This window comes from Anabrus simplex, chromosome 1, assembly GCF_040414725.1.
Source record: "Anabrus simplex isolate iqAnaSimp1 chromosome 1, ASM4041472v1, whole genome shotgun sequence".
Classification (NCBI taxonomy): Eukaryota; Metazoa; Arthropoda; class Insecta; order Orthoptera; family Tettigoniidae; genus Anabrus; species Anabrus simplex.
Window position 1 is genome coordinate 275,552,337 of NC_090265.1, and position 24,003 is coordinate 275,576,339.

Sequence of the window (24,003 nt, forward strand, 5' to 3'; positions counted from 1 at the left end):
CAACAAAGGCATATCAAGAGCTCTTATATGAATTAAAATTAAAGGTCAAAAATGTTGAGTGATTTCTATATAACGGATGCAATGACAACAGTCAATTGGTGTCAGAGTTGCTTCGACCTCAGACATACAGTGACCCGTGCAGCTGTCCATGGCTTCCATCACAAGGCATGTGTTGTACCTAGATTCCACGATCCGAACCATGACTGTGTATGTCGATGGTGTGAGAGTTCTGTGGTCGTTACCACGCACTGGAGTGCCAGAAGAGACCGTGTTCTCTGACAAAACTTTGTAGTGATTAAGTTTATAACCCTGCACATTGTGCGCTTTTCTATGTAAATAAATAAAATAAAAAAAGGATGGTTGCCCAGTTTTACTTCCTCTTAAAACAATTACCATCATCTCCATTTGTTAGACTAGCTCAATGAGCATAATTAAATATCTATGGTTTGCTTTTTTTTTTTTACGTCGCACTGACACAGATAGGTCTTATGGCGACGATGGGATAGGAGAGGCCTAGGAATGGGAAGGAAGCGGCCGTGGCCTGAATTAAGGTACAGCCCCAGCAGGTGTAAAAATCGGAAACCACGGAAAACCATCTTCAGGGCTGCCGACAGTGGGATTCGAACCCACTATCTCCATTGTTTGCGGTTATAGTAGTTTGCTAATTGAACAGCTTAGTAAATGAAAATTGTGTTGGCGACACTGACACCGGTTATCCGGTATACTGACAGCCTATCTCTTTGGCCCACTGTTATTCTCTTTGGTTTCCTAGTAATTCAGCTGTCAATCCTGTCAAAATATGACTGGATTTTTTAAAAAATAATGAAAGGCTGAATATTAATTAATTTAAATATGATTTATTATCCATGAATATGATTTCAAGAAGAGGTAAGTTCATTTGAGTGTATTGAAAAGAAATTGAGAACCACTAATAAAGTTAACCCGTGTAACTTGCCTAGGTGTAACCTAAAACTTTTAAAGACTGTTGTCAACTTTTCTTTTCTAGTTTTGAATTGATGATACAGATTAGGCGGAGGAAAGTACTCGACCATAATGGCATTAAGGGGAATGCCAAATGGAGGTGTAAGTTTCATTCCAGAAATGGAACAAATTATAAGTCAACTAGAGCGAGGGACTGTCGTTATCAAGTTTTACCCTCGCAAACGTCCCGAAAGAAAGACGTTGTTGATTAGAAGAGAAACTAGACAAGTCGTGTGGTCCAGGAGAACCGTCGAGGGTGCTGGTAAGTGTCTATGTGATTCACTTTGTTCACTTTTTGATACCGGTACCGTAGATTTTTCAGTATTTAAATGTACGATAGCCTACTCTGTGGTCACTACTGTGAGATATAATTATTATGTACACATATTCGTAAACGAGCCGAGTCCAGTATTTCTACACTTCACTTATGCCATACTACTCTGGTCACTTTCCTATTGAACCTCTATTTATCAGCTTTTTTCTTTCTTTTCAGTTCTGATGGTATTCGGTTTGTGAGTCAATTTCACACTGTTCATTGCCCTTTGCTTTCCGTGGCCCATTGCACTTTTATATATATAATTTTTTTGTTCGCATTATTCCTGATCTTCAAATGATCTCTTTCCTTCCATATAAAAGAAAGCCATGTATCAGGTAAATATTTTAAAAAATACTGACAGATGTACAAAGGCTTTAAAACGTTGCCAGAGCAACCTCCATAGCAACTATCTTTACAGTTGATACAGTTATCGATTCTTGGACTTACACTTTCACGTGACTGACACTGATATTTCGCTCATTTTTTACTGTATCAGAAAGAAGTATCATCTTCATCCAGCTGGGATGAATCTCTTCTACTTTTGCCTGTCCTGCACAAAGTTTTTCATGTCCGAATATTTCTTTCCTTTGATATTGTCCAACATTTGATATCTTTTCCTTCCTCTTCCTCATTTGTCTTTCACCATTCCTTCTATTCCTTCTTTCAGTAAACAGTCCCTCCTCAAACAATGTCTGATTCAGTTCATTTTTCTCCTTCTAATGATTGGCAACATACTTCATTTTCCTCCAACTCTTTGTAATACACCCTCATTCCTTACCTGGTTTTCCCAACTATGGGAGGGATACATCAAGTTTTATGCATTTGGCTCCTTCTGAAACATCCCTTTCCTGTGAAATTTCTTGGACCACTTATAACTAAGATCCTATTCTACCTTATTCTGAACTGAAATACAAAGTTTCATTAAAATCCACCCATCCATGTACCCCTGATGCTGTAACAGACAGAAATATATTAACTGAACTTGACATAGATCATTACAATGACATCAGTATTCTTGTCTGACTACAGTATTAACCAACTGAAATGTTGCATTTAAAAGCAATTCTATCACATGAAATGCTCGATCAAATGAGAAACAGCAGAGTTTCTCACTTTTCATGAATGGTAAAAAACCTACCCCGTGGCAGTACAGCCCTTGAAGGGCCTTGGCCTACCAAGTGACCGCTGTTCATCCCGAAGGCCTGCAGATTACGAGGTGTCATGTGGTCAGCACAACGTATCCTCTCAGCTGTTATTCTTGGCTTTCTAGACCAGGGTCGCTATCTCACCGTCAGATAGCACCTCAATTCTAATCACGTAGGCTGAGTGGACCTTGAACCAGCCCTCAGATCCAGGTAAAATTCCCTGACCTGGTTGGGAATCGAACCCAGGGCCTCCGGGTAAGAGGCAGGCATGCTACCCCTACACTGCGGGGTCGGCTTTGTGAATGATACTACACTTGCATTCTAACAGAGCCAAGTTCCAGAACTGGAATGACCCAGCCACAGGCAGCGGTGAACATTGGTCTGCTATTTTCCGTAAAGTGTGCACACTCCCCATTCCTGTAAGTGCCTAATAGTAGGGATCGAATAGCTGGAATTAGTTTGTCACATACCAGTAGTTATCACAACATTTATGAACCAGAGGAATGGCATGCTGCAGAAGAAAGTTATCTTATCTTCCCAGCTAGTTCTTGCCAATATTCAGGTACTCTGTCCTACTGGGCATACAGCAGTAATCCTATCTGTCAGAGATGAGTGGCATTGGAGAAGACAAAGCACATCACAACAATCAATAGTCAATGTAATGTTATTGTTGATAAATTTTGTGGGCTTTTGATATTGCAGGCCTTCATATTTAATTTTCTTCCAACTCTGTGATATTAGGGTATCCAATGTGTAGGTAGTTCTTCTTTCTCCGTTTATGATGTTCCTTCAAGATATTTTTTTCATTTTGATAGTAATCTTTACAATTTTCCTTGCTGGTATGGGCTGATGACTGTGCAGTTAAGGCAATCGCAAAAAAACTACTATGACCACCCTTGAACAATACAGTATATCCAAGCGATAGTCTGTGTTGACTTTGACTAAGCAACAAAAGCCTAAATTCATAAATATCTCTGTTATAGTAGCCGGTACAGCAAAACTGTATGAGACATAAATGATCAGAAATTGTATTACCTATAACTTTTGTTATGTTGCGTTTATCGATAGGACCATTAATAATATAGATATGAAAATGAAAACCTACAACCTGTTTTCCAGTCACTGACCGGGTCAGAGATGTAATGAATGAAACATATATAGGCTGTTATTACAGTGGGGTCACCACTCCCAAGGTGATTTATTAATGAGTGATAAATGCTATGGAAATGATAATGGAGAGTGTTGCGGGAATGAAAGATGACAGGGAAAACCGGTGTACCCGGAGAAATACCTGTCCCGCCTCCGCTTTGTCCAGCACAAATCTCACATGGAGTGACCGGGATTTGAACCACGATATCCAGCGGTGAGAGGCCGACGTGCTGCCGTCTGAGCCACAGAGGCTTTAATAATAATATAGATATATGAGAATTAAAATTAGGCCTTCCCCATAACAACCATTTCATCCAGTGTGAATAACATTACTTATAGCCTAGATTGTTGTGCCTTATTCTCTGACTCTGTATACCAATTTTCATTAAATTCTATTCAGCCATTTTCTCGTGATGCATGTACATACAGACAGAAATGATGGAAAATTAAAAATTGCATTTCCTTCGTAGTATGGACACGATCAGTTCAGAAATACCATTCTTTTTTGATTCTGAGCAATGTAGAGACAAAAGTCTTATTTTATAAAAGTTACTCAGACATTCATTCTTTCAGGGGAGGTTTTAAAACAACTAGGCCTATCATGAACCCTATTCATTCTGGTAATAATAAAATTGTGGAATATAACGTTAGGGTATTTGTAGAACACCCTTGGCAAAAGTTCAATTTGCTTTCAGTAAGCATGCTACATATTGTCATCTACATCACCTCGTATTTTATTGGTGACATCTTAATGTTTAATTCTTAAATATTGATGTCCTTTACATGTAAGGGTCTGTACTTTAGGGCTGTAGAGAATTCTGGATTTGTATAGTCTCTTACACGTTCATGTTCTGTATCTAGGAAGTGTTTGAGGAATGCACATTCTGTGTTTCCTTCAATATTTTTCATTTCATATTTTGAAATTTTGACCTGTTTGTCCAAAACATCGACATTCTCATCACACACAACCCTGTGAACTATAATACCACAGAAATCTCTTTCTAACAGTAGCGTTGGTACACTGTACACAATGTGTTTGTGTCTGAACTGCCAACTGGTGTGGAAGATCATTTTTTCTCTCTTGAAGTTGCATCAACAAGGTAGTTCAATAAAGTATAATTTATTTAATTTCATATGCTCCAATGCTACCTTTGTATCTGGTGACATGTCTTCTCAACACAGCTGAAAATGAGTAGTGTTGTAATAAATGTTAAATAACTATATTAATAATTAACCATTGCAATATGATTAAAATTATCAAATATGAATAAAATAAAATACTTCTTTGCCTCACGCTTGGGCATAAATTCTAATCTAATTCAAAATGAATAAATAACTGAATAAATTACTAACATAATTAAAATCAAAGAAATTAATAAAAATAATTGATTGAAATATCCGTAGTATGGGCGCCAGAGTTCAGCAGACTGGATCCCTCGAATTTTGATAGAGCATGGCATAGGGTGTGTACGTAAAAGCTGCGTACTGATATATCTGCTTCAGGCTTTACCTAATGTTCTGAAAACGACTAAATAGGTAGGAACTGCACCCAGGTTAATTAGTAACACTACTGATTCTAAAATAACTATAGTCTCAATAAAATCCATGCATGAGCACCTCATCAGCACACTAAAATATACATAAAATGCACTCACAAATACCACTGGAAGACTCCATATGTACAAAAACAACAATGAAAACAGCAGGAAAACAAACGCGAGGACCAAGCTACAATTTGCAGTTAGTCTGTTGAACAATGCACATAGATGTAGATAAGTACCCTTCACTGTCTGTGTATCAACACGACTTACAGATTCTCATCATTGGCACTTATTAGATCACACAGATACTGTACCTTTATAATAATGTGTCCACTGACTCTTTAACACTTGGTTTAAAGATACATGCACTTGAGCAACACACGCTTGACGTTCTAAAACATAAATCCTGGAAAGTCTGAGATACAGCACTCCCGCAGCTTCCACCGACGTATAATACCAAGCCGCCACAAGTTATACAATACCAGTGCCTAAGCATTCCACTGTTTGTAGGTCATTCACGTTCCACAAACATAATAAGACCACGTTCCACCAAAGTTTGAAGTCCAGTCCAGTATAGTGTGAAGTTACTCCAGTACTCCAGTATCGTGTCTTCCGCCGAAGTTTGAGCACATGTTTGTATAGACCTCAGCCTTCCCCTTCCTCTCACATGATACGTCTAGATTGATCCTGACCATCCAATCACTAGTAGATCCTCTTGTCAAGACAACGCCCTGATCTTCTCCCGTGTCACAAGACAATCAGAAGATCAACAGACTCTGGGGTGTTTCACATGAGTCATCGGAAGTTTCTGACTACCACATCAACAAGGTCACCTCATCAGACTCTGGAATTTCCGCATGGCTAATACAAAGTTCCAGAGTTCAAAATAGCAATGTTTTCCCAGCCGTTGTACAAAACACTCATACCACCTTCCAGGTTATAGTATTATGAATAAAATATACATATGAAATAATAATAAAAATGACAATAATAAGAAATGATATCACATATTATGATTCACCACAAAACAGAACTTCATAAATAATCCTAGAATGACATAACTGAACATTTAAATTACTATGATAAAGATCTATACATTGTGTCTACTTCATTGTATTACATGTTATAATTCTCATATTTTGGTCCGTATTGAATTGTACAATAAAGTCAAAGAAATATTAATGTTTAATTTTATGTGTTGAATAGGTGGAATAAATAAACATTAATATTTCTTTGACTTTACTTCATTGTATTTGCACACCCAATATGCAATTTTTTGAAACAGTAATAAAAATATGGCTATATACAAACAACTCCGATTGTTTCATATATCCTTCAGTACAATCCCTTCTTACTACTGAACACATAAATTACTGTGGTAATATTTACATCCAAGGTGCAGATCCTATCTCTTATATCTGTGAAGACTATATATATATATATATTATATGTCCCAAGGACCTTGTCGTCAGAAGTTAGAAGCCGATAAGCACACTTGCCTATTCTACTGTCCACAGTATACGGACCCTGATATCAATGAAAAGACTTATGCATAGTTTTCTGATCAGCATTCGACAAATGAGGAACTCTGAGAAGCACTTCGTTACCCACCTGAAACTCGTCCTGTACTTTCCCCTTTTGCTGGCGAATTCTCCTATTACCTGAGTTAATTAAATTATCCCTAGCCAGCTGGATGAAGATATCCCTGGGTACCACCGCTCCTGGAGCTAAACCTAGTATTCTGGCGAGTTCATTGGTAGGCTTCCTACCTAATTGAACCTCAGTCTGAGAATATCCAGTGCTGTCATGCTCACTGACGTTAAACCACCGCTCAATATCGTCTAGGCGATTAAACCATGAGCTGTATTATTCGCTCACATACGACCTGAACATCCTGCCGAGTTCTCTCATGACTCTTTCAGACATATTCCGTTGCGTATATCGTATCGACAAATATATATGATGTATCCCAATTTCTGCCAATTTGGTTCTCCAGATTTTTGAAGAAAATTGTGATCCATGTTATGATAGTATCCTGAGTGGCTTTCCAAACTCAGGCACATACTTGTCAATGAGCTGATTGACACACCTTCGCCCCGTGGTTTTTCTCAGGGGATACAACTTGACATATTTCCTGAAGGCATCTAATACGACAAATATGAACTGGTATCCATACCGAGAAGACACTAGCGGTCCATACAGATCTACGCATACAAGCTCTCCTGGCGCCTGTGTCAAAACTACCTGTCTAGGACCTTCTAAATGCCTGTAGGGATGCTTGCAGTGGTGATACAAGTCACAAGTCACTAGAATTTTCCTAACGTCCCTTCCCATGTTCTTTCGGATGAAATTGTGCTGAAGAGCACATAAAACCTTGCCTGGACCAAAATGTTCCAACTCCTTGTGATAAAACCAGACAGTGTCTTCTATCAAAGACCTGGGAACTATCACACACCACACATCGTTATAACACTTCTTAGCCAGTAAATCACCTTGTAATCGGTACCACGTGTTACCTTTCTTAATCTGAGCGTGAGGCTCACTAGCCTCCAATTCACCAGTTATCTGAATAAGATTGTCCTCCTTCCTCTGTTCCACATTAATCTTACACAAATGTAACTTCTCTTCTTTATGTTCATAAAATTTGGCAGTACCTACTAAAATGCCTCCTGACTGTTCGGCGACAATGTCTTCACGAGATACCTGAGGGTTTCTACTCAAGAAATCTGCCAAGAAATTGTCTGCCCCTTTGACATGACATGTCAAAAGTCGTACTCTTGTAAGGCAAGAATCCAATGAGACACACGATTAGCTGTTAACTTACACGTCTGCATAATAAGAGCATTGTGATCCGTCATAATCTTAAATTTAGTTCCTAACACATACGTTCTAAATTTCTCCAAGGAGTACACAATGGCAAGCAACTCTAATTCGGTAACGGTATACCTCTTCTCAGCTAAGCTAAGTCTCCTATTAGTTAGAGACACAATCCCAAGGTTACCCTTATCCGCCTGAAATAACACCCCCGCAATCCCCTTATCGCTAGCGTCAGTCATAACTAAGTATGCACGGTCTGATTTAGGATATTTTAGCATGACAGCTTCTCAAAAACCTAACTTGAGCTGTGTGAAAGCTGTATCATGCTCTAGACCCCAATTCCACCTAGCATTACTCTTAAGAAGTTCCCTAAATGGCTCTACAAGAAATGAATGCTTAATTACAAACCTCCTGAAATAATTGCAAACTCCCAAAAAGTACCGAAGTTGTCTGACGTTACGTGGTGTTCTGGTGTTGAAAATGTGTTCTAATTTAGTCTGTTCTGGAGTTGCACACTGCTGCATGATACTGTGACCTAGAAATGTTATATGTTGTGGACAAAATGTAGATTTATTCATTTTCAAGGTAAACCCCTCCATCCCTCAACTTACGAAAAACTATCCCTAAGTGTTTCCTGTCTTCCTCGAATGTATGTGACGCAATGACAAGATCATCAACGTAACTGTGGTGAAATCCTCCGTTTCATGTCCCAACATAATGTCTAACGCCCTGTTAAGTGCATCAGATTGAGGTTTTCATGCCAAAAGGGACGTGTTTGAACTGAAATAACTTATTCTTATGAATAAACGCGGTGAATTGTCTATCTTCCTTCCTTAAGGAACTTGCCAGAATCTACCATCGTGAGCCATTTCCTACCATCGAAACGTTGGATCAGGTCTTCGATAGACTCAGGTCGTTGTTGATTGTGTGCGATGGGTTTGTTCATCTGTTTCACATCTAAGCACACATAAACACTTCCATCCTTCTTGGCCACAACCACTAACGGGTTCACATATTGACTACTTGAAGGTTCAGTGATTCCATCCTCCAACATTTTTTATATAACCTCGTCTGCTGCTCTAGCATGAACATATGGGATAGGGTACAGAGGTCCCACAAAACTCGAGTGATCAGTGATATCAAACTTATGCTCATAAAGGTGAGTTTTACCAGGCTTACCACTAAAACATTCTTATACTCTACTAACAAAGAAAATAATCAATCCTTCTGCTCCTGTACTAAATTCATTCTATCCACAGCCTCAAGGAACTGGTCTCCCTGACTAGCTTCCACAGACATGTGGCATAGGTTTACCTGTGACTTCCTATCACAAACTTCATTTACTTTAAGCCACCTGGATACAACTCAGCTCATGAACAAAAATTCCCTCATCTATCTTGTACTCCAATTTCATCAAATCACGAGAACTACTCCAAAAGAATCGAACCGTCGCACAATCGTAATCTAACTTAACCCCTTGACTACCCAAGCAATCAGCCCCCAAAATCACTGGATATACTAAAGTAGGCACTAACAAACATACCTGAAAAACAGTCTCTCTGCCTATCTTAACTGGAATAGCCACTTGACTCTTAATTCTATGTGATTTGCTGCCTACCGCAGACAAGATGAACATGTTACTAACAGGAATTTCCTCAATGATATGTCCTTTACTCTTAGCATCATCATAGAACTTAACATTAATACACGACTTCTCACTACCTGAATCTAATAAAGCCTTGACCTTGTTCTCTCAAAACTCAACTTCAATCACAGGCGTGATCATAATAGCTTCAAATCCTCCTGACCACAAAACACTTGGTCATTCAATAATTGCTCTTTCACGTCTAAATCGCACATTAACTGTTTCATTACGCGAATAGGAATTTCGGTATCTGACTGCCTATCTGACCGAACTGAGAAGTCCGATTCTGGTTTAAATTACTTGATGTGGCCTGTTCACTATTACCATGTCTCTGCACTTGATTAGGAGGTGTGTGATCCGTACATTCCCTACTTTCTGATACCTCTTGATTAGAGTGTCTGTTTCCCCTTTTGTAATTATCACTCTGATTACTCCTATCTCCCCCTAGCTGATTACCTTGTCTCCCATTATCCGCATAATTCCTACCTTCACTTTGCCTAGTCCCTCCCTGCCCTTACAAAGCATCAAACATCTCTAAAAGGTGCTCTAATTCCTTAATCGAAATGATATTCTGCATACATGCAGCTAGCCCGACCTTCTCAGGAAAATGCCTCAACATCTGGCGGACTCTATCTCTCTCCGATGCTAGACCTTTAATATTCTGGCTGATCTGAACATGTGCCAAGAAATACTCTGTCATACACATACCTTCCTGAGGTTTATTTGCCAAATAGCACGCGATCTCTTTCCCTTCCCTGAATAGCTTCACTCCAAAATTTTGAACTAAATTTCTCCCTAAATTTCTCCAAACACAAAATACCCTGTCTATAAACGTGAAACAAAGATCTCGCTTCTCCAACAAATGCAACATCCAACATCTCATTAACCATACTCCACTCAATCAAACCATCATCAAGATTCTTGGAAAACCGTTTTTCTACAGTTTTCAAGAATTCCAAATCAAACCATCATCAAGATTCTTGGAAAACCGTTTTTCTACAGTTTTCAAGAATTCCAATGGATTAAATTGCCGACCATTAAACTTGGATAATTCAGAGTCCTTCGTACAAGAAACGTACCTACTACATATACTGCTACCTACTTGGATTTGACTGATCTCCTGTCTCAACTTCACATGACATGATTTAACTCTTTTGGTGCCGGGCGGTAGTGCGAGCATCCGCCCTTTAAATTGCCAGAGCCGATCTGGTCGGCCGTTAACAATCCAGTCGGAAGTTGCCAGAGCCGATTACATCGGCCGGCTTAAAATTCTGTGATATACGTAATTTTGAGGCAACCTATAGTGAAGTGCATACTTTTGTTACAACCTGTAGTAAAGGGGCTACGCGTTATTGTGTGCCTGGTCTTGCTTTGGCAGTTCTAAGAGGGTGTTATACCTTTCACAAGAGTCGTTTCCTGTGTTTACAAATACCGCTAACTGGTCAGTAAGAGACTGCTCCTTGCAGCGAGTGGATTTATGACAGGAAAATGGCATGTTATTCATGTGATAATTTTTCAGCAGGTATTGATGACAGTAAATTAATGCAGTATTTAGAACAGTGCGAAGTTAACGCTGATGATTTATCAGATAGTGATAGGGAATTTAGTTCAGAGAGTAGCGACGAAATTATACCGGACACGTCCGCGGAATCACCGCAGCTAAAGAAGAGACGTTTAATTGTGTCTAACAGCACTAAAGCTACTCTGAATATGGTGGTAGATGAAACTAGTGATAACGAATATGATGATGATGATGATGTCTCTGGAGAACATTTTGTGGAAATTTGTCCCAATGAACCCGACAACATTCCTCAACCTCCTGTCTCCTTCAAGGAAGTTCTTGGACCTAAACATGCCCTACCGTCTGATTCTCCGCCCATATCACACTTTAATTTACTTTTCACTTACTCTCTGCTAAACCTTATAGTCACATATAGTCCTCTATTATTACCTAAATGCCGGTCTCCGCGGGCCATGTGTAGCATGCCTCCCTCTCACCCGGAGGTAATGGGTTCGATTCCTGCCCAGGTCAAGAATTTTCGCCTGGTCCTGAGGGTTGGTTCGAGGTTCACTCAATATAAGTGACCCTAAGTGATTGCAATTGAGAAGATATATGAGGGTGAGAGGACCCCGGTCTGGAAAACCAAGAATAATTACTTAGAGGATCTGTCTCACTGACCATGATTCACCTCGTAAAGTGCAGGTACCGAACTGAGCAGCGGTCGCTTAGTAGATCAAAGCAAATCACGGCTTTAGTGTCATATATTTCTTAATTTCGTAAATTCTGTTGTATTGTAAAATTATTTTTCTAATATATACTACAACCGAAAACGAGAAACTATTTTTTCTGAAAACAAAAACTATAATATCAACTACTATTTTTTACTTATTTAATAATTCAGAATTATTTTAATACTGTGTTGTCCGCACGTAGAAAATTTGTTGTCAGTATTTGCCAAACATCGATACTTACACGCGAATTTTATCGGTGAGTAAAATTGTCGTGTTTTTATTAGCGACATATGTTTGAATTTTTATTTTTTACGTTTTTATATTTCTCCTTCAAATTAGTTATTCTATAGAATTGTATTTAGAAATACATTATACATAATTACGTATATTCTTTTGTATCGTAAATTATTTTTTCAAAGTAGATATTGAGAGAGAAAGTGCGAAAATATTTTGCTCTTCCTAAAAATAAACGTTTTCGACAACTATAAAACAACAATAAGACGTTTTTGACTCTTTATATCTCTCCAAACCAGTTTCTTATTCTACGTAATGGATATGTAGAAAATTTCATGCCGGTATTTGGTATACACCGGTAGATATACCCGAATTTTAAAATGCATGTATTTCCACTGAAAACGGCCTGGCACTTTACAGTAGTAGAGTGGAGGCGGAGCTCTGGCCTCTTCCAGCTGATGGGGAGCGGCCGATTAGATCGGCTCTTGGCTCCAAGAGGGTTAATTCCTTCTTCCACTACCATTCTGGCATTTCCTTCTAATGACTTGAGGTCTTTCTCCAATTTCTTAGTCTCCTCATCTATTTGCTTTGCTAAAACATTCTGATTGGTTTTAATTCTATCTAGTTCTTTGACTTTATCTTCTACTGTTTTTATTCTCTTATCACATTTCTTCCTGTTTTCAACAAATTCCTTCCTAACTACATTAAATTGGCATTCAATTTTCTCAGTCCCAAGCACTGAGCTTCTACCTTATTGTTGACTTCCTGAATTTCTCTGCTTGCATGGTCAAACTTTTGTTTTAATTAATCTATTCTGCCATTCACAGCACTGCTTAAACTATCAATTTTACTAGACAATTCAACACTCACTGAATTTAACTCCTTACTCTGACTATCAGTCTTACTGGACAGTTCTGTAATAACTGAATTTTATTCACTATTAATGCCGTATATTTCATTAGTTAAAAAAATTCACTCTTCAGCTCATTACTCTGACTGTCAATCTTACTGGACAATACATCACTCTTACTGTTAAATTCACCCTTCAACTCTTTACTCTGACTATCAAGGGTAATAGGGAGGTACATTCAGGCAAATGGGATGGCCTAGGGAGCGGTGATAAGGGAACAGGGAACTGGAAATCAAGTAGGGATGACATAAAATTGGTAGTGTTGAACTGTAGAAGTATTGTAAGGAAAGGAATAGAATTAAGTAATTTAATAGATATATATTTACCAGATATTGTAATAGGAGTTGAATCATGGTTGAGAAATGATATAATGGATGCAGAAATTTTCTCACGGCACTGGAGTGTGTATCGTAGAGATAGGATAGGAAGAGTGGGAGGGGGAGTGTTCATTCTGGTGAAAGAAGAATTTGTAAGCTACGAAAAAGTTAAAGATGAAACACATGAAATTCTAGGTGTAGGGCTCATTTCTAAAGGTAATAGGCAACATATATTTGGAGTGTACAGATCGGGAAAGGGTAGCACTGACGCGGATTCGGAATTATTTGATAGGATAGTCAGCTATGTGGGAAACGACATGGAAAGAAATGTGATTGTAGCGGGAGATCTGAATTTGCCAGATGTCAATTGGGAAGGAAATGCGAACGACAGGAAGCATAACCAACAAATGGCAAATAAGTTAATATGGAAAGGACAGCTGATTCAGAAAGTGATGGAACCAACCAGAGGGAAAAATATCCTGGATGTGGTGCTGATAAAACCAGATGAGCTCTATAGGGAAACTGAAGTAATAGATGGTATTAGTGATCATGAAGCTGTTTTTTGTGGTAGTTAAAAATAAATGTGATAGAAAGGAAGGTCTTAAAAGTAGGACTGTTAGGCAGTACCATATGGCTGATAAAGCAGGCATGGGGCAGTTTCTAAAAAGTAGCTATGATCGGTGGAAAACTGTAAATAAAAATGTAAACAGACTCTGGGATGGGTTTAAAGAAATTGTTGAGGAATGCGAAAACAGGTTTGTACCATTAAGGGTGGTAAGGAATGGTAAAGACCCACCTTATTATAATAGAGAAATAAAGAGACTAAGAAGGAGGTGCAGACTGGAAAGAAATAGAGTTAGAAATGGCTGTGGAAGTAAGGAGAAATTGAAGGAACTTACTAGAAAATTGAATCTAGCAAAGAAGGCAGCTAAGGATAACATGATGGCAAGCATAATTGGCAGTCATACGAATTTTAGTGAAAAATGGAAGGGTATGTTTAGGTATTTTAAGGCAGAAACAGGTTCTAAGAAGGACATTCCAGGAATAATTAATGAACAAGGGGAGTGTGTATGTGAGGATCTTCAAAAGGCAGAAGTATTCAGTCAGCAGTATGTAAAGATTGTTGGTTACAAGGATGATGTCGAGATAGAGGAGGAGACTAAGGCCAAAGAAGTAATAAAATTTACGTATGATAACAATGACATTTACAATAAGATACAAAAGTTGAAAACTAGAAAAGCGGCTGGAATTGATCAGATTTCTGGGGATATACTAAAGACAGTGGGTTGGGATATAGTACCATATCTGAAGTACTTATTTGATTATTGTTTGGTAGATGTAGATGTTCCGGGGCATCAATTTTTGAAAATGAGACATAGCTCTCATAGTGCATTGGCACTGCTGGTGGCTTCAAGTAGCCTATGCAGTGGCCTCCACGGTATGCTCTAGCCTTGCGTCTTGGGTGGTGTGCTAAGTCCCAACTGACGAGCCTAACTTAGCACACGAGGGCGAAACGCAGGCAACCAAGAATGAGTTAGCTGGAAAATTTATATTGTCCAATAACGGACCATTATATTGGTATTATAAATTTACTCATTCGGGACAAATATTTTAGGTTCCCTATGGGAATCAACATCTACATCATTTGATGGCCAGGCAGGCATCAATTTTTGAAAATGAGACATAGCTCTCATAGTGCATTGGCACTGCTGGTGGCTTCAAGTAGCCTATGCAGTGGCCTCCACGGTATGCACTAGCCTTGCGTCTTGGGTGGTGTGCTAAGTCCCAACTGACGAGCCTAACTTAGCACACGAGGGCGAAACGCAGGCAACCAAGAATGAGTTAGCTGGAAAATTTATATTGTCCAATAATGGACCATTATATTGGTATTATAAATTTACTCATTCGGGACAAATATTTTTGGTTCCCTATGGGAATCAACATCTACATCATTTGACGGCCAGGCAGGCATCAATTTTTGAAAATGAGACATAGCTCTCATAGTGCATTGGCACTGCTGGTGGCTTCAAGTAGCCTATGCAGTGGCCTCCACGGTATGCACTAGCCTTGCGTCTTGGGTGGTGTGCTAAGTCCCAACTGACGAGCCTAACTTAGCACACGAGGGCGAAACGCAGGCAACCAAGAATGAGTTAGCTGGAAAATTTATATTGTCCAATAACGGACCATTATATTGGTATTATAAATTTACTCATTCGGGACAAATATTTTTGGTTCCCTATGGGAATCAACATCTACATCATTTGATGGCCAGGCAGGCATCAATTTTTGAAAATGAGACATAGCTCTCATAGTGCATTGGCACTGCTGGTGGCTTCAAGTAGCCTATGCAGTGGCCTCCACGGTATGCACTAGCCTTGCGTCTTGGGTGGTGTGCTAAGTCCCAACTGACGAGCCTAACTTAGCACACGAGGGCAAAACGCAGGCAACCAAGAATGAGTTAGCTGGAAAATTTATATTGTCCAATAACGGACCATTATATTGGTATTAGCATATTACTGCTCGTTAAAAATGAGAAAATGTGCAGTTTTTCATTTGATCGAGTATTTTATATGATAACTTTGCTTTTTTTTTTTTTTTTTTTTACGTCGCACCAACACAGGTAGGTTTATGGCGACGATGGGACAGGGAAGGGCTAGGAGTGGGAAGGAAGCGGCCGTGGCCTTAATTAAGGCACAGACCCAGCATTTACCTGGTGTGAAAAAGGGAAACCACGGAAAACCATTTTCAGGGCTGCCGACAATGGGGTTCTAACCTACTATCTCCCGAATACTGGATACTGGCCACACTTAAGCGACTGCAGCTATCGAGCTCGGTAACATTGCTTTTAATCGATACATTCCTACTGACGTTTTTGTAATGACCTATATTGACTGCAGTTAGGAAAACCACAAGGTCAGTCTTTCTGAGAATCCCGTAGCGAAGCACTGGTACATCAGCTAGTTAAGAATAAATGCAATAGAAAGGAAGGTTGTGAAACTAGGACTGTTAGACAATATCATGTAATTTATAAGATGAGCATGGGGCCGTTTTTAAAAAGTAATTTTACCGAGCTCGATAGCTACAGTCGCTTAAGTGCGGCCAGTATCCAGTAATCGGGAGATAGTGGGTTCGAGTCCCACTGTCGGCTGCCTTGAAGATGGTTTTCCGTGGTTTCCCATTTTCACACCAGGCAAATGCCGGGGCTGTACCATAATTAAGGCCACGGCCGCTTCCTTCCAACTCCTAGGCCTTTCCTATCCCATCATCGCCATAAGACCTATCTGTGTCAGTGCGACGTAAAGCAAATAGCAAAAAAAAAAAAAAGGTAATTTTGTTCAGTGGAAAATGGTAAATAAAATTTAAACAACCTGTGGGATACTTTAAAGCAATGGTTGAGGAGTGTGAAAATATATACCTTTAAAGGTGATACGGAATGGGAAAAAACCACTATATTATATTAGATCAATTAAAAGGTTAAGAAGGAGGTGCAGGTTAAAAAATAAATAGTTAGGAATGGTTGTGGAAGTAAGGAGAGAAATTGAATTCAGCAAAAACGTCAGCTAAGGATAACATGATGGCAAACATAATTGATAGTCATACGAATTTTAGGAAAAAATGGTAGGTTAGGTATAGGTATTTTAAGGGAGAATCAGGTTTCACCCAAGGACATTCCAGGGATCACTAATGAATAAGGGGAGTGTAAATGTGAGGACTTTTCCTACTCTATTTCTTTTTAGTCCGCACCTCCTTCATAATGTCTTTATTTTTCTGTTACAATATAGTGGGGTCTTCCCCATTCCTTACCACCTTTAAAGGCACATACCTATTTTCACACTCAACCATTGCTTTAAACTCAACCCATACCATTTTCCAAAAGGCAGAAATATTCAATCACTCAGCAGTATGTGGAGATAGTTGGACATAACGAAAATATCCAGGTAGAGGAAGTTACAAATACTGGTAAAGTTCTGATATTTACGTATGATTATGTTTTTAAAATGCTATTTGTTCGGGGTGTCGACCTATTGATATTTTTTGCCCCTACTTGCACTATATGATATGAACCTGCGTGTAATTGGAATTGCGGAAGTGTAGAGTGTTGAATGTGAGGAAAGGAACGTTAAGGACGTCACAAAAATCCAGTCCCCAGGCTAGGGATATTAATCATTTACAATTAAAATTCCTGACCCAGACAGGAATCGAACCCGGGGCCGCCGGGTGACAGGTGAACGCGTCGCCCCCTACACCACAGGGCTGGACTTTGCCTATGAAAATGAAGTTATTTACAAAAGTTGAAAGCTAGAAAGGCAGTTGGAATTGATAAGATTCCTGGAGTATACTAAAAGCATTTTATCTGGTCAGGGTTACCTGCCATGGGATGTCGTAGACCGTACAGCCGGTGACTCACCACCGAATATTGCTTGGCAGGAAATAACCCAACTCTCTGAAGAAATTGACGGCTTTGGTAGAGGAGCTCCTTTAGTTGGGTCCTGGTCTCCCAGTGGAGGAAGTTTTACTGAAACCCAGCATGCAGTAGTGTCCGTTCTCCAGGTTAGGGATGACCTCATTGTAACGTGGCAGTTCGGTATAAAATGCCTTTGGGTGTGAAGAGCCCATTATGATAATTTCCTACAAGAAGCGTCAAAGTGGATCAGAATTAAGTTCTAAGGAGTACCCCAGAAGCGAGGCGCATTTCTTGTGTCTCAATGGAGGTGTGACAAGTGGATGGAGGTAGATGATCCACAGTGTGACCCTAGAGCTCCCTGGATAAGTGTGATGGAAGAAGAAAATTCCAGAGGCATTGGGTTGGAATATAATGCTGTATCTGAAATATTTATTTGATTACTGTTTGCATGAAGGAGCTATATCAAATGAATGGAGAGCTGCTATGGTAGCCCCATTGTGTAAAGGAATGGGTGATAAACATAAAACAGATAATTACAGGCCAGTCAGATTGACATGTGTTGCATGCGAGATCTGCTAGAGCATTCTTTCTATTTACATTAGACATGGTTGCAACATTACCAACTGTTTTGTTGGAAGGCAGTTCAGATTTAGGTAAAGCTATTCCAGTGAGGCTGAACTTACAGGATTCTGCAAGATACAGTAGATATCTTAGATTCAGGAAGTCAGATGGCCTGTGTCACCATTGAACTATGCAATGCTTTTGATATGGTATATCATGGAAGGTTGCTGATGAAAATGAGGGCTATTGGACTAGACAAGAGTGGTTGAGAGTAGAGAATTAGAATAGGTAAGGCATTATCTTATCATGTAATATTTAAGACTGGGCTCCCGTAAGGCCTTTGGACCCTTGTTTTCTTATATATATATATATAAACTAGCTCATGTGCCTGTGCTTCGCTACAGAATTACATTGTATACGGAATTCTAGGTAAAATACTATACACGTTGTAATTAGTTTATATTGCTCTTAGCATTACCTGAGAAAGCTCAGAAGCAGGTCGCCATACATCATTTCTCACGTAAATTCCGACTTTGGGAGTTTTCATTACAGTTGCAGGCCCCATATCCTACTGCTAGGTACAGTCGAGTTAGGGAGTTTTCATTATAATAGCAATCTCCCTTGTTTACTATCAGTCAGAATTAAATTGGGATGTTTTCATTATAATGGCAGGCCTGCTTGCCTACTTCCTGTCACACTCTACTTTGGATGTTCTCATTATAATGGCAGTGTCCCTTGCCTACAGCTAGTCACATTTGAGTTGTGTAGATGAACTTAAACCTTCATCTTAGAACCACCAGAGTTCTTAAGTGTTACGTCCTCTCCACTTTGTATTACGGTGCAGAGGCTTGGACACTCATCATCATCATCATCATCATCATCTTCATTTCCCGTTCCCAGCTTCGCAAGTTGGGTTGTGAATCAAGGACCTCCATCGCTGCCTGTCTCTCCACCACTCTTCTTCTTTTTTAAGTACATCTTCTGGTTTTCTTCCCCTCTTTTCTATGCACTCCCACACTGAATCTGTCCATCTCTTTCGGGGTCTTCCTCGTGGTCTCTTTCCTGTTAACTTCACAGAGAAAACTTTTTTGGCACACTCTCTTCTTCCATTCTCATCATATGCCCATACCACTTTAGCTTTGTTGTTTCTATCCTGTCTTGAAGTTTCAGGATTCCTGTCCTTTTCCTTATCTCTTCATTTCTAATTCTGTCCTTTCTGGTTTTGTCCTCAATACCTCTTAGGAATTTCATTTCCACTGCCTGTATTCTACTCTCCTCTCGTATTGTTGTAGTCCGCAATTCAGCTGGAAAGTTAACATGGGTTCATAATAGGTTGAATATAATACTTTCTTACATTTCTTCAAGGCTTGGACATTCATGGCTGTAATTATTAAACGGTTAAATGCCTTTGAGCTCTGGTGTTACCGTCGTATGCTCAGAATATCACATAACGAAAGACATGGTTTTGCAGCGCATGAGAAAAGAATTAGAAATAACAAAGACCAACAAAAGAAGACAGCATACTTTGGAAACATTATGCAAAACGAGAAATACCACCTCCAGCAACTCATACTTCAAGGAAAAGTAAATGGAAGAAGAGACCCTGGGCGGTGATGCATTTTCTGGTTGGGATACCTCCTCCACTGGTCCAGTTCATCATCAGCTGTCATATTTAAAGCAGCTGTTAGTAAGGAGGCTTGGACCAGATTGACTGCCATCGTCTAGTGAGGACATACTTCCATAAGAAGAAGTTGTCATTATAAATGCAGACCCCATTGCCTGCTGCAGTTCAAATTATGTTGTCTAGGGTTGTTGTTAAAATCACAATCCAGTTGGGTAGTTTCAATTAAATACTGATTAAGGAGATTGTGATAGGTATAGTTTTCTTCACCCTCACTGATTATTCATATCTTTTTCATCATTGCCAACAAAATCTATTTGTAAAAATGAGTGTTTTTGTAGTGAGAAGGTAACAAACTTCCTATTCTGTGGTAAACTTATCCTTGATTTTTAAAAGTTGGTATACAGACTTAAAATGAGCTTTGTCTTGTCCTTGTATGACAAATTCGATAATTGCCTGTATTAGCCTGTGCTAATGGACAAAGGGCCTAAATCTAGGACAGAAGTTAAATTTTGAAAATTCCTCTCTTAGTGCACCTCCATGGCAGAAGATGACCCTGTGTTCCTAATTTCAGCTTTGTAGGTCTTTTGTATCTGGAGATCTCGTGATCAGTGAGCGGAATTTGGCTTTTATATACTGGGTGAACTTTAATAAAACTGACAAACTGCAAGGACTGATTCATGGCTGGAAATGGAGGAAAAATGTCCTACGAACGTGTGTCCGGAAATGGACGGTGTGCTTGCAACGACAACAAATAGTCCCAGAAAACAGTACATAGCTGAATCGCATCTACGTCACAGCAGATGTTCAAAGTGGCCTCCATGGGCTGCAAAGCGTGCGTTCAGACGTCGTGTCACGGATTGCCTTACTCTTTCCCACGTTCCGGCCTCTTGCTGAATAGTGTTACAGGCGTCGTGAACATGCTGTTGAAGGTTCTGCACATCAGGAACTGGTTCAGCATACACAACGCTTTTCAGATGTCCCCAGGGGTAAAAATCCAGGGGGTTTAAGTCCGGTGATCTAGGAGGCTATGCAAACGCATCCTATCCAGTGCCTAGGGAAGTTGTTGAGGTGTTGGAGAACTGTAATGCGGAAGTGGGGTAGTGCTCAGTCATGCAGAAACCACATAAACCTGTCTTATTGCCAAAGGCACATTCTCAAGCAGTCCAAGCAGAGTATTCTGCAGGAAGTCCAGGTACGTTCCTCCGTTGAGGCGTTGTGGAATAATAACTGGTCCAAGTAAGTGGTCGCCAAGAATCCCTGTCCAAACATTGATGCTGAATCGATGCTGGTGAGATGCTTCAAGCATTCCCCAGGGATTTTCTGTAGCCCACAGATGACGATTATGCAGATTGACAATGCCATTTTTGGTAAAGGTTGCTTCACCGGTAAAGAGGAGACTCACTTAATTTACAAAAGGTATACATTTATTATTCAACCTATTCAATACAGAGTACCACATTATGTGGTTAATTAGACATAAAAGGTCTGAATATTATGGACATGTTTCACCCTTCTTATTGGGCATCATCAGCATATTAACTAATCTTAAAACAAACATTTAAAAAAAAAACGATAATATTTATAGTTTATAAGAATTGAGCTAAGATTTGTTATAATATTAAAATTTATGGAACAGTGGTTAAAAAATATGATATTGGGAAGTACAAGCACATGTTAATTGTGGACTAATTTAAAGTCTTGTCTAAAAAAGTATTTGTATCAATATAAAGTTCTAAAAACGGCGTGTGTCTGGAGCTGAAATGGATCCTCTTCGTTGTGAAAGTCAGCATATATTTGCTGCGGTAGCTGCTAAAAAAGGTCAGAGGGTGAATTTTGTTTATATTATATGTTCCAACATTAAAAGATAGGTTAAGAAAAGGCGAATGTTATGATGTATCTTCAGTAAGTTGATTGGTTTAAGATACTCTCTGATATAACCGTTGCGAAAGTGTACTGGTTGGAGCTGCTATGAGGAGAGATCATATCAGTATTTGAAGGTTATACTTGATTTTCACATAAAAGTGTAGTCTTCTAGAAAATGTAGGAACCTTGATGAATAGAGTGTCATTAAACTGCAAAAGAACAAAAGACGTATTTGACGTGTGTGTTTAAAACATATGTAAATGTCCAGTATTGTGTGTTATGTTAAGTGGGTACTTACTCAAACGCCGTATGTATATCTATCTTGTTGTGTTAGCAGCGTTGGTCTGTCTGGAGTTCCTACTTCGCGTGTTGTAAGGATGTGATGGAGGGAAGGGGGCATGCTGGGGGAGTGGAATTGGGCGGAGCATTACATGTCGGTGTCAATGCGGGAGGGGGACTGTTTGGAGGGGTAAGTGCAGGCGTAGTATTCGGGGGGATAAGTGGAGTTGTTGATATGACGAATTTAAATGTCGTGGGATCTTTTCTTGCTTTGGATTGACTGTTTCTAATAACTTAGGCATTAACATATATAAAGGACTCTTAACTTCTGTATCATCGTTAAGGTTGCAATCTTTATTAAATATTTTGTCCAGAAAAATATATATAGTCTCTAATTCATTTAGAAGTTTACCCTTATTAGTATTCCTGATTATTGAGAGATCCTTTTCTATTGAAGTAAAATGGTGACCTGTTGCCTTCATGTGTGTGCTCATTGCCAAATATTTATTGTGCTTATCTGCATTGAAGTGTTCCATGTATCTTATAAGGAAGCTTCGTCCAGTCAGTCCAACGTATGAAAATCCACACTGGGAACATGTTAACCTGTACACTCCTGAGCCTGAACATTTACTGTTATTATTATTATTATTATTATTATTATTATTATTATTATTATTATTATTATTATTATTATTATTATTATTATTATTATTATAATTGAAAAATATGTTTTGTGTTGTGTTGGTTGTTCTGAAGGCTATGTTGGTGTTATATTTGTTGAAAGTGTTAGCAATTTGGTGGATAGCTGGGTTACTATATGTAAAAGTGGCGTATTTAGTTCTTTTAGGTTTGTCTGGTATAAGGTTTGTGGATAACTTGTTTTTAATCTTATGAAGTAGGCGGTTTACCATTTTGATCTTCTGTCTGTCTGTCTGTTAGGTCATCAGCCCAGAGGCTGGTTGGATCCTCAGATAGCACCACCAAAGGCTATGCAGTTATAGGAAAACCACAAAAACCAATGGCAGAGCCCAAATGAGGCGTACCAGGCAAGATGAGGAGTGAGGTAGTTTGCCATTGCTTTCCTCACTGGATCAGAAGCTGCCACTGCAGCACGACTGATCCTATGAGCAACACCTTTCATAACACTCGGACCCTATTTGTGCTCCAAATGTCATTACTCAGCACCACTCATACCCCAGCAGCTTCCATATTGTCACAGCCATGGATGAGACTGGGACTTCGGTGGAAGCTACACTTTGCTCTGGCCTGTGCCAAGAGACAGATACAAAAATACTGCATCCATCAAGAAATGGCAACAGGCACCATTTTGATCTTATAAGCATTAATTTTGGCAAGATTCCTTATGTAATTTAATTCTGTTTTTAAGTTTGTAGGGGATAAAGGGATTCTTAAAGCCCTATAAATCAGACTATAAAAAGCTGCCTGTTTCTGAGAACCGGGGTGTGGTTAGGAATTATTTATGGTTACGGACGAGTGTGTAGTTTAAGGAGCCTTTGTCTTCGTCTCCCTTAGTGAAATTTACGTTAGGGTTAATGTTATTTAAGCTTTCTAATACTTCGTTGCTATTGGTGACATTCTTATCAATTATTACAAACATGTCATCCACATACCTCAACCTCAAACAAATCCCTTTAATATTTGTTTTGATTTTTGTGTGCTCAATCATGTCCATGTAAATATCATCTAGGATGCCCAAAATTGGGTCTCCCATCGCTAGGCTGTTCTGTTTATAGATTTTCTTATTAAAAGTGAAGTAGTAGTTGTCTAAAATAAAATTTAATAGTGTCATGAATTCGTCGATCTCCATTTTACAGGGATGCTGGGATTGATATTTGTGAGTATTTGCTGTTCTTGTTCGTTAAAAAGAAATGTAGATTTCTTTAGTAATGTCTTTAAATTACGTTGTATTTTTTTATCGGGTCCTATTAACCAACGTGTAGCTATTACTATTAAAATAGTCTTC

General features: G+C 39.1%; 1 protein-coding gene across 1 annotated transcript in view; it reads left to right on the forward strand.

Moving 5' to 3' along the window:
* Nucleotides 1–768: 768 nt before the first annotated feature.
* The window catches only part of LOC136863740 (1-phosphatidylinositol 4,5-bisphosphate phosphodiesterase gamma-1), a 512,032-nt gene continuing 488,797 nt past the window's right edge, over nt 769–24,003 (forward strand). The window contains exons 1-2 of the mRNA XM_067140126.2: nt 769–888; nt 1,007–1,243. Coding sequence (XP_066996227.2) covers nt 1,054–1,243 — 190 coding nt within the window. The 5' untranslated portion in view covers nt 769–888; nt 1,007–1,053. The remainder of the gene's footprint in view (nt 889–1,006; nt 1,244–24,003) is intronic.